The 15,272-nt window shown below is 51.3% G+C and overlaps 1 protein-coding gene across 1 annotated transcript; it reads right to left on the minus strand.

Annotated features, from left to right (window-relative positions):
- Positions 1 to 1,446: 1,446 nt before the first annotated feature.
- On the minus strand, positions 1,447 to 14,921 carry ME2 (malic enzyme 2). Its single transcript, XM_085214047.1, has 16 exons — positions 14,765 to 14,921; positions 12,720 to 12,831; positions 11,768 to 11,901; positions 11,532 to 11,681; positions 9,629 to 9,704; positions 8,387 to 8,548; positions 7,461 to 7,564; positions 7,254 to 7,363; positions 5,951 to 6,048; positions 5,723 to 5,836; positions 4,563 to 4,677; positions 4,069 to 4,211; positions 3,322 to 3,424; positions 3,153 to 3,223; positions 1,766 to 1,864; positions 1,447 to 1,685 (listed from the first exon to the last, which is right to left on the minus strand). Exons 2-16 carry the CDS (start codon positions 12,816 to 12,818, stop codon positions 1,536 to 1,538), a joined length of 1,728 nt encoding a protein of 575 aa, XP_085070173.1. The 5' UTR covers positions 12,819 to 12,831; positions 14,765 to 14,921; the 3' UTR covers positions 1,447 to 1,535.
- Between the last annotated feature and the right edge of the window lie 351 nt (positions 14,922 to 15,272).

Consider the following 15,272-nt stretch of genomic DNA (forward strand, 5'->3'; position numbering starts at 1 on the left):
CGGCTGCGCATGCGCAGTATTAAGTTCAGTCACTGCGCATGCATAATGACACGTCCGCAGCATCCGGGAACCGGCGCCTAGACATCCGGGCACCGGGGACGCAATGAGGTAAAGGCGCCATCGCGCATGCGCCGCGCTCCGGCTATTGGGCATGCGCGGCATACGAATACTCGCTAAATTCGGTTTTAGCCGCCATTGCGCATGCGCCATGTAATAGGCGCACTCTGTTCATCACATCGGGTGTAAGCTTATCACTAGAAAACTGTGAAACAACAGCAGGGGCCAGTTTCCTACTACAGACATCCGGAAACACCAACAAACACAACACTTTAAGGTACGGACCCCAGGACTTACACAACTTTAAAGATGCTGCGTGAGGATCACGAACGGATGTATTGCGAAGATCCCAGCCCCATCTGACAAATGACGGCTGCCCAACAACAGGACCTGCGCAAGGGGTATCATGAAGCCACGAACACCGGATAATGAACTGAATTACGGCTGTCAGCTGGACGGGGAAAGCGTGTGCCGTTGGTGGAGCAGAGACTCCACTGCCGCCCAGCGCTGGTTTGCTTACTTGCTTGCTTGAATAAACGACAATTTCCAAAATACATAACTGGGCTGTTCAATCTGTTTAGCAGAATAAAAAACACCATAACCGGGTATTTGCGTAGCCGCTTTTGTGTATTTGACCAAGTGCGCGTGCGCCGCACCCGGGTATTTGCATACCTACGTTTGTATTTTGGCGCCACTGCGCATGCGCGACATCCGGGTATATCCGCCGTTACATCCGGGGTTCGCCATTCCCGTTTGCAGGTATTGCCGCAACTGCGCATGCGCGACATCCGGGCATGAGGGCTCTGCTTTTTTTTTTGTTTGTTTGCTTTGCGCATGCGCCGCATCCGTTTACCGGCGTCACTTCTTCCGGGCTCTGTAGGGACTACGCACGCGCAACATCCGGATATCCCTTTGGTTAGTGTTGGCGTTGCGCATGCGCCAGATCCGGGTAATCGCGGTTCCTACTTCCGGATCTGCAATCACCGCGCATGCGCCAGATCCGGGCACCTCTGGCCTCTCGTTCTTCTTTCTTAGCACCGCGTACGCGCCTCATTCGGGTAATCGTGGCCCACTTCCGGCGTCTGGTTACCACCGCGCATGCGCAACATCCGGGTAATCGCCGGGTTCACGTCGTGCTGTTAGCACTGCGCATGCGCCTTATCCGGGTAATCGCGGTTCACACCGCCCGGGTTTTGCTGCCACCGCGCATGCGCTACATCCAGGCACGGTCACCTCTATATCCGGGCACTGCCGCTATTGCGCATGCGCTTTGGTCGTCTTTATGTTTAGCGCCCAGAAGCGACGCGGGCGGGCGCGCTTCGCATCGCCCTTCTAAATTCTTTGTTTCGCATCCGCCGCCCGCACGGGAGAAGTAATAAACCCCAAAAATAGAATTTTTAAACTAAAAAATCAGATTGGAAGACAACGAAACGGGGCCAAAAAGGGCGAAATCGTTGCAGACGGAGTGTTGAAGGCGTTCAGTGCACAGTGGAGTGTGGCCAGTCATAAACGTCGGGGACGAACGATTCGTATTCGTAGCTCCAGACTTTGGAGCGGACGTAGCTGGGTTTATCGGGGGGTTCTGGGTAGTGGAAAGCCATGCCGTTGGCGTAGAGGAATTCCATCACCTGTTTTGGGGGGCCAGGGGGTGAGTGTGAACTCACACGAGTGTGTAAATTGTTTTTTAGGGAGGGTCTGGCACACTCACCTTGATGGCGATGGAGATGGAGACCTCGCGGATGTTGGATAAGGGCGGGTAAAGGCGGCCTTGGGAAAGGTCCGTGGGGCTGAGCTGCTCGGAGAGGGCCTGAGATGGGGGCGGAAATGAGGGGGTGGGAAGATGTTGGCACCCATGGGCACCCATAGAACCCATTGTGACCCATTGAGATTTATTGGCACCCATAGAACTCAGTGAGACCCACTGGCACCCATAGACACCCAATGAGACGCATTGAGACCCACTGAGACTCATAGAACCCAATGGCACCCAAAGAACCCACTGGCACCCATAGAACTCAATAGGACCCATTGGCACCCGTAGAACTCAATATGACCCATTGGCACCCATAGAACCCACTGAGACCCATTGACACCCATAGAACTCAATGAGACCTACTGGCACCCATTGAGACCCATTAAGACCCATTGGAACCCACAGAACCCACGGGCACCCATAAAACCCAGCGGAACTCAATGACATCCACTGGCACCCATAGAACCCATTGAGACCCATTGAGACCCATTGGCACCCACGGAACTCAATGGGACCCATTGGCACCCACAGGCACCCATAGAATCCACTGAGACCCACTGAGACCCATTCGTACCCAAAGATCCCATTGGCACCCATAGACCTTAATGGGACCCACTGACACCCATTGGCACCCATAGAACCCGAGACCCATTGGTACCCAAAGAACCCATTGAGACCCATAGAACTCAGTGTGACCCACTGACACCCACTGAGATCCACTGACACCTATTGGCACCCATTGGCACCCACAGAACTCAATGGGACCCATTGAGACCCATAGAGACCCATTGGCACCCATAGAACCTATTGAGACCCACAGAACTCAATGGGACTCAATGGGACTCAGTGAGACTCAGTGGGGCCCATTGGCACCCATTGGCACCCACTGAGACCCACTGGCACCCATAGAACCCACTGGCACCTATTGGCACCCATGGGCACCCACAGAACCCCATAGAACCCTGTAGAACCCAGAAATCTCATAATAAGGCCACTGACATCCATAGGTTTCCATAGGCCCCAAAGAAGCCAGAAATCCCATTAATCCCATAATAATAGGGTCCATGGTCCCCCATAGAACCCCACAGACCGCCATAGATCCCATAAATCCCACAAATCTCATAATAGGGTCCATTATCCCCCATAGAACCTCACAGAAGCACCATAGAACACATAAATCCCATAAATCCCATAGTAGGGCCATTATCCCCCATAGAACCCCACAGAACCCCATAAACCCTTTGATCCCATAATAATAGGGTCCATTATCCTCCATAATCCCCCATAATCCCCCCTAAACCCCAGAAACCCCATAAATCCCATCAAAAACCCCATAGCTCACCTTTGCAGCCTCCAGGAAAACCCGATCGCTAATGTGCCTGACGCTGCTTAATATGACCGCAAGCGCCACCCCTATAAAGAAAAAAAAACCCTATTAACCCACCCGACCCTATAAATGACCCCAATATCCCCTAAATCCCTTATAGGATTTTTGGTGCCACCCCATAAACCTGGGAAGATGTAAGCGTTGTTCCCTTGGCCCGGTTTAAAGCTCCTGCCGTCTTTTAGGGTCACGACGTCGAAGGGGCTTCCGCTGGCGAATAAACAGCGACCCTAAAAGGGAAAAGAGAATTTTTAGGGGGGAGCTGGGTCACCTCCAAAATCCTAATAGGATTTTTGGAGGACCTACAAAACCGCAAAAGACCCTAAAAGACCCTAAAAGACCCCAAAGACCCCAAAGACTCCAAAAGATCCTGAAGACCCTAAAAGACCCCAAAAACCTACAAGACCCTAAAAGAAATCTTGGAGAACCTACAAGACCCCAAAGAACTATAAGACCCCGAAGACCCCAAAAGACCCCAAAGAACCTACAACATCCTAATAGAAATCTTGGAGGACCTACAAGACCACAAAGACCCTAAAAGACCCCAAAGAACCTACAAGACCCTAAAAGGCCTCTTGGAGGACCTACAAGACCCCAAAATGTTTCTTGGAGAACCTAAAATACCCCCAAAAGTTTTCTTGAAGGTCCTCCAACACCCCAAAAGTCCTCTTGGGGTAGCTGGAGGACCTCCTGGAGGACTGATAGCACCCTGAAGGTCCTCCCAGAGCTCTTGGAGGACCTCCAACACTCCTGAAGTCCTCCTGGTGTACCTGGAGGACTTCCTGGAGGACCTCCAACACCCTGCAAAGTCCTTCCAGAGCTGTTGGAGGACTGAAGGAGCCCAAAAAACAGCCCGAAAATGTCGGGGGGTTACCTCTGTCAGGGTGTAGGCCTCTTCAGCTGTACACTCAGCTTTGGTTGTGGGGTTGCTGAGGGCGAAGATGATTGGACGGTCGTTGATGGCGGCCATCTTGTGGAGGACTGAGGGAGTGAAGAGTCTTCCAGCGCCCGCTACACCTGGAAAGGGGGGGGGAAAAACTGTCAACCAATGAGGATGAAGGGAATGGTCAACCAATGGGGGTGGAGGAATCAGTCAACCAATGGGAGAGAGGAGAACAGTCATCCAATGGGGGTGGAGAGTCATCCAATGGGGGTGGAGGAAACGGTCAACCAATGGGGAGGAGGGAACAGTCCTCCGGTGGAGGACTGAGGAACAGTCAGAGGCCAAAGAGAGTAGAAAGGGACAGTCCTCCAGTGGAAGACTGAGAAACAATCAGGGATAGGGAACAGTCGGTGGCCCCAGGACCCAAAAAAAGAAGGGACAAAAAAGCCAACAACCCCCCCTTGGGAAGGTGACAAGCGACTGACCAATGATAGCCGAGGGCCTCAGTGACGTCACAGCCTCCTCGAAGGTCCGTGGGATGGAGCCTGGAGATGGGTGTGCAAATGGTTCCTGGTTGGAATCCACCTTCTCTTTTCTGCCCTGTCAGGGTACAGACGGGGGTTGAAGGACTCCAAAGGCATTGGAGGACTCAGCGACACCCTCTGGAGGACTCAAACCCGGTGGAGGACCCAATGACCCTCCATAGGAAAACTCAACACCCATAGGAGGGCTCAACACCCATAGAAGGACCAAACAAACCCCCATAGGAGGACTCAACTCCCATAGGAAGACTCAACAACCCCCACTGGAGGACTCAAAACCCACTGGAGGACTCAAAGACCCCCAAAGGAAAAATCAAACACCCATAGGAGGACTCAAAACACATTGGAGGACCCAACGACCCCCCCTGGAAGACTCAACGCCCATAGGAGGACTCAACACCCATAGGAGGACCGAACAAACCCCACTGGAGGACTCAACACTCATAGGAGGACCCAACGACCCCCATAGGAGGACTCAAAACCCACTGGAAGACTCAACACCCACAGGAGGACTCAACAACCCCCATAGGAGGATTCAAAACCCATTGGAGAAGCCAACAATCCCCATAGGAGGACTCAACACCCATAGGAGGATTCAACAACCCCCATAGGAGGACTCAACACCATTGGAGGACCCAACGACCCCCATAGGAGGACTCAACACTCATAGGAGCACTCAACACCCATTTGGAGGACCCAACGACCCTCATAGGAGGACTCAAAACCCATTGGAGAACTCAACACCCACTGGAGGACTCAACATTCACAGGAGGACCCAACGACCCTCATAGGAGGACTCAAAACCCGTTGGAGAAGCCAACAACCCCCAGAGAAGGACTCAAAACCCACTGGAGGACTCAACACCCACAGCAGGACTCAAAGACCCCCATAGGAAAACTCAACACCTGTAGAACTCAAAACACATTGGAGGACCCAACAACCCCCACTGGAGGACTCAACACCCATAGGAGGACTCAAAATACATAGGAGGTCCCAAGGACCCCCACAGGAGGACTCAACACCCACTGGAGAACTCAATACCCACAGGACGACTCAAAGCCTCCCCATGGGATGGGTCAGGGTGTTGTTTTGTCAGGTTGTACCTGGAGGACCAAGCCGTGCTTGTCGTACATCCAAATCCTCCGACGTGCCTCGTCGATGGGAACCCCATTCTCCACCATGGCCATAACGATGAGGTTTGCGATACCCAACGCTGCCTGGTGGGGTGAAAACACCCCGATTTTCCACCCTGTCACCATTCCTGGGGAGGACTTCACACCCTCTCGGAAGATCTAAAAGCATCCCGGAGGATTCGTACAGTCGGATCTCACCTCTCCGGCCCCGAGAAACAAGACTTTGTGTTCTGCTAAGGGTTTTCCCGTTGATTTCTGGGCTGCTAAAAGGCCTGCCAAGGCGACGGCGGCGGTACCTGGGATGACAACAGGACTGGGATGGTTGTTGGAGAACTTGACTGGTGCTGGAGGACTCAACAAGACCCGGAGGAGGACTCAAAGGACACCGGAAGACTCAGGGACACTCATAAGAGGACTCAAAGGACACTGGAGAACTCAACAACACCCGCTGGAGGACTCAAAGGACACTGGAGGACTCAGCGACACCCATCGGAGGACTCAAAGGACACCGGAGGACTCAGGGACACCCATCGGAGGACTCAAAAATACCCGTAAGAGGACTCAAAGGACACCACAGGACTCAACAACCCCCAGGAGGACTCGAAGGACACTGGAGGACTCAGCAACACTCATTGGAGGACTCAAAAACACCCATAAGAGGACTCAAAGGACACTGGAGGACTCAACAACCCCCGTAGGAGGACTCAAAGGACACTGGAGGACTCAGAGACACTCATAGGAGAACTCAACAACACCCCTAGGAGGACTCAGAGGACATTGAAGGACTCAGCGACACCTGTTGGAGGACTCAGTAACAGCCCTAGGAGTACTTAAAGGATGCTGGAGGACTCAGGGTCACTCATAGGAGGACTCAACAGTCATTGGAGAACTCAATAACATACGTAGGAGGACTCAAAGGACACTGGAGAAAACTCAGCGACACCCGCTGGAAGACTCAACAGACATTGGAGGACTCAACAACACCCGTTGCAGGACTCAACAACCATTGGAAGACCCAATAACACCCAGAGGAGGTCTCAACACCCATTGGAGAACTCAACACCCCTTGGAGGACCCTAGAAGGACTTAACACCCCCAGGAGGACCCAAGACTTCTTGGAGGACCCCTAGGAGGACTGAACACCCATTGGAGAACTCAACGCCCCTTGTAGGACCCCTAGAAGGACTCAACACCCCCAGGAGGACCAAGACCCCTTGGAGAACTCAACACCCCTTGGAAGACACCTAGGAAGACTCAACACCCTTAGGAGGACTCAACACCCCATGGAGGACCCCTAGAAGGACTCAACACCCCTAGGAGGACCAAGACCCCTTGGAGGACCCCGAGGAGAACTCAACACGCGTTGGAGGACTCAACACCCCTTGGAGAACTCAACACCCTTGGAGGACCTCTAGGAGGACTCAACACCGTTTGGAGGACCCAAGACCTCCAGGAGGACCCAAGAACCCCCCTCGGAGGACTCAGGACCCCCAAAACGCACCTTGAATGTCATCATTAAAGGTACAGTACTTCTCCCTGTACTTCCGGAGGAAACGGAAGGCGTTGTGGTTCCCAAAATCCTCAAACTGAATCAAGGTGTTCTGCCCGTATCTATGGAGGAGAGCGACAGTCGGCCATACTGGGGAGGGGAAGGAGGGGGGGTGTTCTTAAAGGGCAACGCACCCCCGAAAATGGGGGGATGCTGTACCTGTCTGTGATGGCCTCCATGAATTCGTCGATCAGCTCGTCGTAGGCCGGAGAGCGGTCACGTTTTTGGTACAATCCCATATAAAAGGGGTCCTTTAAGAGGCTCTGGCGGGGGGAAGGAGATCGGGGGTTTTTAGGGGGGTCTGGGTGGGTTTAAGAGGGTCTGGAGGACCTACAGGCAGACAACAGTGGAATGGGACTGGGGATTTTTATGGGGTCTGGGGTTTTTTGGGGGTCTGGTGGGTTGAAGAGGCTCTGGAGGACAGGCAGACAACAGAAGGATGGGATCGGGGTTTTTGGGGGGTTTGGGGTTTTTTGGGGGGTCTGGAGATCCTGCAGAAGGACTACAGTGGGATGAGATTGGGTTTTTTTATAGGGTCTGGGGATTTTTTATGTGGTATGGAGGATTTAAGAGGCTCTGGAGGACCTACAGTGGGATGGGATTGGGACTGTTGGCATAGGGGTCCTTTAAGAGGCTCTGGGGGGGAAGATCGGGGTTTTTAGGGGGATCTAGGGTTTTTGGGGGTGTCTGGTGGGTTGAAGAGGGGTTGGAGGACCTGCAAGAGGACTACAGTAGAGTGGGATTGGGGTTTTTTATGGGGCCTGGGGGTTTTTTGGGGGGTCTGGATGGTTTAAGAGGCTCTGGAGGACCTACAGGAGAACAACAGAAGGTTGGGATTGGGGTTTTTTTAAGGGGTTTGGATTTTTTGGGGAGTCTGGAGGCTTGAAAAAGCTTTGGAGGACCTACAGGCAGACAACAGAGGAATGGCACTGGGTTTTTTTATGGGGTCTGGGGGTTTTTTGGGGGTTCTGCATGGTTTATGAAGCTCTGGAAGACTAAGTGAGGAACAACAGTGGGATGGGATCGGGGTTTTTCGGGAGTTTGGGGTTCTTTTGGGAGTCTGGAGGACCTGCAGGAGGACTCACGGTGTTGTCAGTCCCGACGTCGATGCAGACAGGCAGACATTTCTGGGGGTGAATCCCAGCACAGGCGGTGTAAAGGCAAAGTTTCCCTACAGGGATTCCCATCCCATAAACCCCGAGGTCCCCGAGTCCTAAAATGCGTTCGCCGTCGGTGACGACAACGGCCTGGATGGGGGAAATGAAAAAGGGGAAAAGGAAACGGGGAAACGGGAAGAGAAATAGGGAAAAGGGAAGGGGAAGGGAAAAGGGGAAGGGGAAAGGGAAAAGGGAAAGGAAAGGGAAAAGGGAAAAGGGAAGGGGAAGAGGAAAGGAAAAGGGGAAAGGAAGTGGGAAAAGGGAATGGGAAATGGGGAAGGGAAAGGGGGAAAGGAGGAAAGGAAATGGGAAAGGGAAAGGGGAAGGGGAAGGAAAAAAGGGGAAAAGGAAAGAGGAGGAGGAGGAAAGAAAATCAGAAAGGAAAAGGGAAAAGGGAAGGGGAAAGGGAAAAAGGAAATGGGAAAGGAAAAGGGAAAAGGGAAGAGGAAAGGGAAAAAGGAAATGGGAAAGGAAAAGGGAAAAGGGAAGAGGAAAGGGAAAGGGGAAAAAGAAATGGGGAAAAGAAAAGGGAAATGCGGAAGGGGAAGGGGAAAGGGGGTGAAGGAAATGGGAAAGGGAAAGGAGAAGGGAAAAGAGAAGGGGGAAAGAAAATGGGAAAGAAGGGAAAGGGAAAGGGAAAGAAAAGGGAAAGGGAAAGAGAAAGGGAAAAGGAAAGAGAAAGGGAAAGGGAAAGGGAAAAGGGGAGGGGAAGGGGGAAAAGGGAAAGGGGAAGTAAAAGGACAAGTAGAAAGGAAAAGGGAAAGGAAAAGTGGAAGGGGAAAAGAGAAAAAAGAAAGAGAAAGGGAAAGGGGAAAAGAAAGGGGGAAGAGAGAAAAGGAGAATGAAAGGGAATGGGAAAAGGGCAGGGAAGAGTGAAAAAGGAAAAGGGAAAGGAAAAGGGCAAGGAAGAATGAAAAAGGAAAAGGAAAAAGGAAAAAGGAAAAGGAAAAAGAAGAATGGAAAAAGAAAAGGAAGAATGAAAAAGGAAAAGGAAAAGGAAAAGGAAAAGGAAAAGGAAAAGGAAAAGGAAAAGGAAAAGGAAAAGGAAAAGGGAGAGAAGTGGGAAAGAGAAAAGGGAAAGGAAATGGCAAAGGGAAGAGGGAAATTGTGTGTGGTTAAAGGGGAAGTGATGCTTTAAGGTCCTGGAAGGGCAAAAGCGACAGCTCTCACCTTGACGTCGTTTTCAGGCCAATTATTCACTATAGATCTGATGTGACCTCGATCTGAGATGGAAATAAATAAACCCCTGCAAGGAAGAAGGCAAAAAATAACAAAATCCATCCCAAAATCTCCCAAATTCCCCCAAATCCAACAAAATCCCCCAAATCCCCCCAAATCCAACAAAATCCACCAAAAATCCATCAAAATACCCCAAAATCCAACAAAATCCACCCAAAATCCATCAAAATGCACCAAAATCCACAAAAGTGCCCCCAAATCCACCCAAAATCTATCAAAATACGACAAAATCCCAAATAATCCCCCCAAAATGCACCAAAATACTCAAAAATCCCCAAAAATCACCACAAATACCCCCAAACCCACCCAAAATATCCCAATATTCCCCCAAGTCCCTCAGAATCCCCCCAAAATACCCCAAAATCCAATCAAATACCCCAAAATCCATCAAAAATCCACCCCAAATCCAACAAAATACCCCAAAATCCCCCCAAATCCCTCCAAATATCCCAATATGTACCCCAAATACCCCAAAATCCAAAATACCCCCAAATCCACCCCAAATCCATCAAAATCCCCCCAAATCCCATAAAATCCCCCCACAATCCACCCCAGATTTACTCCAAATCCAACAAAATACCCCCAAATCCACCCCAAATCCACCAAAATCCCTCCCAAAACACCCTTAAAATCCTCCCAAATCCACCCAAATTCTCCCAAATCCCCCAAAATCTCCTCAAAATCCCAAAATTCCCCTAAATCCCCCCAATTCCCCCCATAATCCCCCAATTCCCACCATAATCCCCCCAAATGCCCCCAAGATCCCCCCAAATCTCCTCAAACCCCCAAATTCCCCCAAATCCCCCCAACTTCCCCCATAATCCCTGTAATTCCCCCATAATCCACCCCAAATCCCCTCCAAAATCCCTCCAGAACCCCAAAATTCCCCCAAATCCTCTCAACTTCCCCCATAATGCACTCAAAACTCGAAAATTCCGCCAAATCCCCCCCAAAACCCCATAAAATACCCTTAAAATCCCCCAAAATTCCCCCAAAACCCTACAAAATACCCTTAAAATCCCCCAAAATTCCCCCAAAACCCCACAAAATACCCTTAAAATCCCCCATAATCCACCCCAAATCTCTCCCAAAATTTCCCCAAATCCCCCATAATCCCCCCAAAATCTCTCAACTTCTCCCATAATCCTCCAAATCCCCCCATAATTCCTCCAAAATCCCCTCCACAATCCCCTCAAAACCTCCATATTCCCCCCAATCCCCCCAATTTACCCCATAATCCCCCCAATTCCCCAAAATACCCCCATAATCCCCCCAAAATCCCACATAATCCCCCCAAAGACCCCCCCAAATCCCTCCATAATTCCCCAAATTCCCTCATAATCCCCCCAAAACCCCACAAAAAAACCTTAAAATCTCCCCAAATACCCCCAAATTCCCCCATAATCCCTCAAATTCCCTCATAATCCCCCAAAACCCCACAAAAAAACCTTAAAATCTCCCCAAATACCCCCAAATCCCCCCATAATCCCTGAAATTCCCTCATAATCCCCCCAAAACCCCACAAAATACCCTAAAAATCCCCCCAAATACCTTCAAAATCCCAAAATTCCCCAAGTCCCCCCCAAATTCTTCAATATTCCCACCAAACCCCCAAATTCCCCTCAAACCCCCCAAAATCCCTCCAAAATTCCCTCAAAACCCCCAAATTCCCCCAGAATCCTTCCCAAAACCCCACAAAATACCCTTAAAATCCCTCCAAATTCCCCATAATCCCCCCAACCCCCCCATAATCCCCACAAATAGACCCAAAATCCCCCCCAAATCTCCTCAAAACCCCCCAATATCCCCCCCAAACCCCCAAAAAAACCCTCACTTCGGCCTGCGGAATATATGGCCGTATTGAGTACAGGCAAGTCCGACTGTAGGCGTATAAACAACAGGCATCAACCTCTCGATATCATCCTGGAGAACCCTATAAAAAAGCTTCTCGTTCCTTTCCTGGATGCCCATGATGTAAATGTACCTTAAAAAGACACCAAGCACGAAAAAAGGGGTTGTTGGGGCGTAAACATGGCGGCATTGGAGGACCAACAGGCTGACGAAGCTCACTTTTGAAGGGGGTCACTCATCTTGGCCATGTTCTTATGGAAACGTAGAGCTTGGATGTCCTGGGTTTCGATTTTGGGGGGGAGGAGACCTTGGAGACCCAACATCTGCCGTTCCAGCAAGGTGAAAGCCATGCCCTGGAACAGAGAAATCCGACTGTTGGTCCTCCGAGGGTTGCTGTCGCTTGAAATCCAATGGGTTTGACAGCATGAGGAGGACTCAGGTCTGTAAAAGTGGGGGTTGGTCCTCCAACGGTGCTGTCACTTTAAATCCACTGGGATTACAGTCTGTGGAGGACTAAAGTTTGCGAGAGTGACTGCTGGTCCTCCAAGAGCACTGTCGCTCTAAATCCATCATGTTTGACTGCCTCAGGAGGACCAAAGATTGTGGGGGCTGTAGTTGGTCCTCTAAGAGCGCTGTTGCTTTAAACCCTCCACCTTTAACACCCTGTGGAGGACCAACATCTGTCAGAGCGACTGTTGGTCCTCCAAGAGTGCTGTCTCTTTGTATCCACTGGAATTTACAGCCTGTGGAGGACTAAGGTTTGTAGGAGCAACTGTTGGTCCTCCAAAGGCACTGTCTCTTTAAATCCACTGGGATTTACAGCCTGTGGAAGACTAAAGTTTGTTGGAGCAACTGTTGGTCCTCCAAGGGCGCTGTCACTTTAAATCCACTGGGATTTACAGCCTGTGGAGGACCAAGGTTTGTGGGAGTGACTGTTGGTCCTCCAAGAGCACTATCTCTTTAAATCCTCCACCTTTAACCCCCTGTGGAGGACCAAAGCCCAACTGTTGGTCCTCCAAGGCCTGTAGTGGCCATAGCTGGTCCTCCAAGAGCGCTGTCTCCACCTTTAACGCCCTGTGGAGGACCAAAGTCCGACTGGAGGTCGGAGGTCCAAGGTCCGCACCAGAGGCCCCAATTAAGTAATTAAGAGGTAATTAAGGGGCCGACTGACCTTGTTGGTGCGGGGGTTCAACATGAGAGGTTTCCCCTTCTCCCTGGTGTGCACACAGCGTTGTAGGGTCAGGCGGAAGCGGGACAGCATGGCGCTCATAGGATTTGGGGTCCTGGAGAGGAGATAACGAGGGGTTAGGCGGGTTAATTAGGGTTAATTGGGGGGGGGGGTAATTAGGGGAGCCAATAGGAGAGGGGGTGGGAATGGGGTGGGAATGGGATCCAATGGGATCCTATAGGGAGGCAACAGGGTCCAATGGGGTGGCAATGGGATTTAATGGGGTCGAATGGGATCCAATGGGATGGCAATGGGATCCAGTGGGATCCTATAGGGTGGTAAAGGGATCCAATAGGGTCCAACGGGGTGGTAATGGGATTTAATGGGTCAAATGGGGCCCAATGGGATCCTATAGGGTGGCAGTGGGATCCAATGGGATCCAATGGGATTCAGTGGGGTCCAATGGGATACAATAGGGTGGCAATGGGGTGCAATGGGTCCAATAGGTTCCAATGGGGTGGCAATAGGATCCAATGGGACCCTATAGGGTGGTAATAGGATCCAATCGGAACCATTTTTCCAACCTTGTGATTCTATGACTCTATGATTCAGTGGGATCAAATGGGATTCAACAGGGTCCAATGGGAACCAATGGGATCTAATGGGGTGGCTATTGGGCCCAACGGGGTGGCAATGGGATATAATGGGGTCCAGGGGGATCCAATGTCATCTTATGGGGTGGCAATGGTGTCCAATGGCATCCAATAGGATTCTATAGGGTGGCAATGGGATTTAATGGGGTCCAATGGGATCCTATAGGGTCCAATAGGGTGGCAATGGGGTCCAATGGCATGGCAATAGGATTTAATGGGGTCCAATGGGATTCAATGGGGTGGCAATGGGCCCATATTATGTTTTTGGCTTAATTATCAACAATATAGGAATAGGGTTTTTTATCTTTTCAAGTTTTAAATGGCATAAATGAGAAGATTTAGGAAATAAAGTGACCAGTGGAAGGCAATGGGATCCAATGGGATTCAGTAGGGTGGCAATGGGGTCCAATGGGATTCAGTAGGGTGGCAATGGGGTCCAATGGGGTCCAATGGGATTCAATAGGGTGGCAATGGGGTCCAATGGGATTCAATAGGGTGGCAATGGGGTCCAATGGGGTCCAATGGGATGCAATAGGGTGGCAATGGGGTCCAATGGGATCCAATGGGATTCAATAGGGTGGCAATGGGGTCCAATGGGATGCAATAGGGTGGCAATGGGGTCCAATGGGGTCCAATGGGATGCAATAGGGGGCAATGGGGTCCAATGAGGTCCAATGGGATGCAATAGGGGGCAATGGGGTCCAATGAGGTCCAATGGGATTCAATAGGGTGACAATGGGGTCCAATGAGGTCCAATGGGATGCAATAGGGTGGCAATGGGGTCCAATGAGGTCCAATGGGATGCAATAGGGTGGCAATGGGGTCCAATGAGGTCCAATGGGATTCAATAGGGTGACAATGGGGTCCAATGGGGTCCAATGGGATGCAATAGGGTGGCAATGGGGTCCAATGAGGTCCAATGGGATGCAATAGGGTGGCAATGGGGTCCAATGAGGTCCAATGGGATTCAATAGGGTGACAATGGGGTCCAATGGGGTCCAATGGGATGCAATAGGGTGGCAATGGGGTCCAATGAGGTCCAATGGGATGCAATAGGGTGGCAATGGGGTCCAATGAGGTCCAATGGGATTCAATAGGGTGACAATGGGGTCCAATGGGGTCCAATGGGATGCAATAGGGTGGCAATGGGGTCCAATGGGATCCAATGGGATGCAATGGCATCCAATAGGATCTAAAGGGAACCAATGGGATGCAATGGGGTGACAATAGGATCCAATAGGATCCAGTGAGATCTAATGGAATGTAAACTAGCAACGGTTGCCAATGGGGGATGGGCTTTGGCTAGTTCCTCCTTCCTCCCCTCCCCCCCCAAGCGCTCTACCCGTCCCGGTTGAGTCCTCCGCTTCTCTCCGCCCCCTCCCGTTCCCTTCTTACCGTTTTCGGAGTGCTGGCGGCTTTAAAAATCGCCGTTACTTAGCTGTAGGATCAGCAAGCGCCGGAGCACCGTCCGCCGCGGCGGCCGGCGCCGAATGGAGGGCGGGAAACATCGGCTCTGAGGGTCCTTCCGGGAGGCGGGGCTTTGTAGGGTGATTGACGAGCTCGCGGCCAATCAGAAGGAAGACGTGGCCGCGGAGCGGCCAGTGAGAGAGCGGCGCTTGAGGTGAGGGCCAATCGGAGTCTGGGGGCGGGGAGAGAGGGCGGGATTTGGGTGGGGGGGAGCGGCGTGATTGGCTGGGGCTGGAGAGATAGGGGAGAATGGGGCTATTAGGGTAATTAGGGGATGTAACTAGAGAAGGTAATTAGAGGAACTGAGAGCAATCAGAGGAGATAATTAGAGGGAGTAGGGGTAATTAGAGGGGGTAATTAGCAGGGTAGGGGTAATTAGAGGAGGTAACTAGAGGGAAGAGGGGTAATTAGAGGGGGTGGGGGTAATTAGAGAGGG

The sequence above is a fragment of the Meleagris gallopavo genome, chromosome Z (genome assembly GCF_905368555.1).
Source record: "Meleagris gallopavo chromosome Z, MGAL_WU_HG_1.1, whole genome shotgun sequence".
In the NCBI taxonomy this organism is placed as follows: Eukaryota; Metazoa; Chordata; class Aves; order Galliformes; family Phasianidae; genus Meleagris; species Meleagris gallopavo.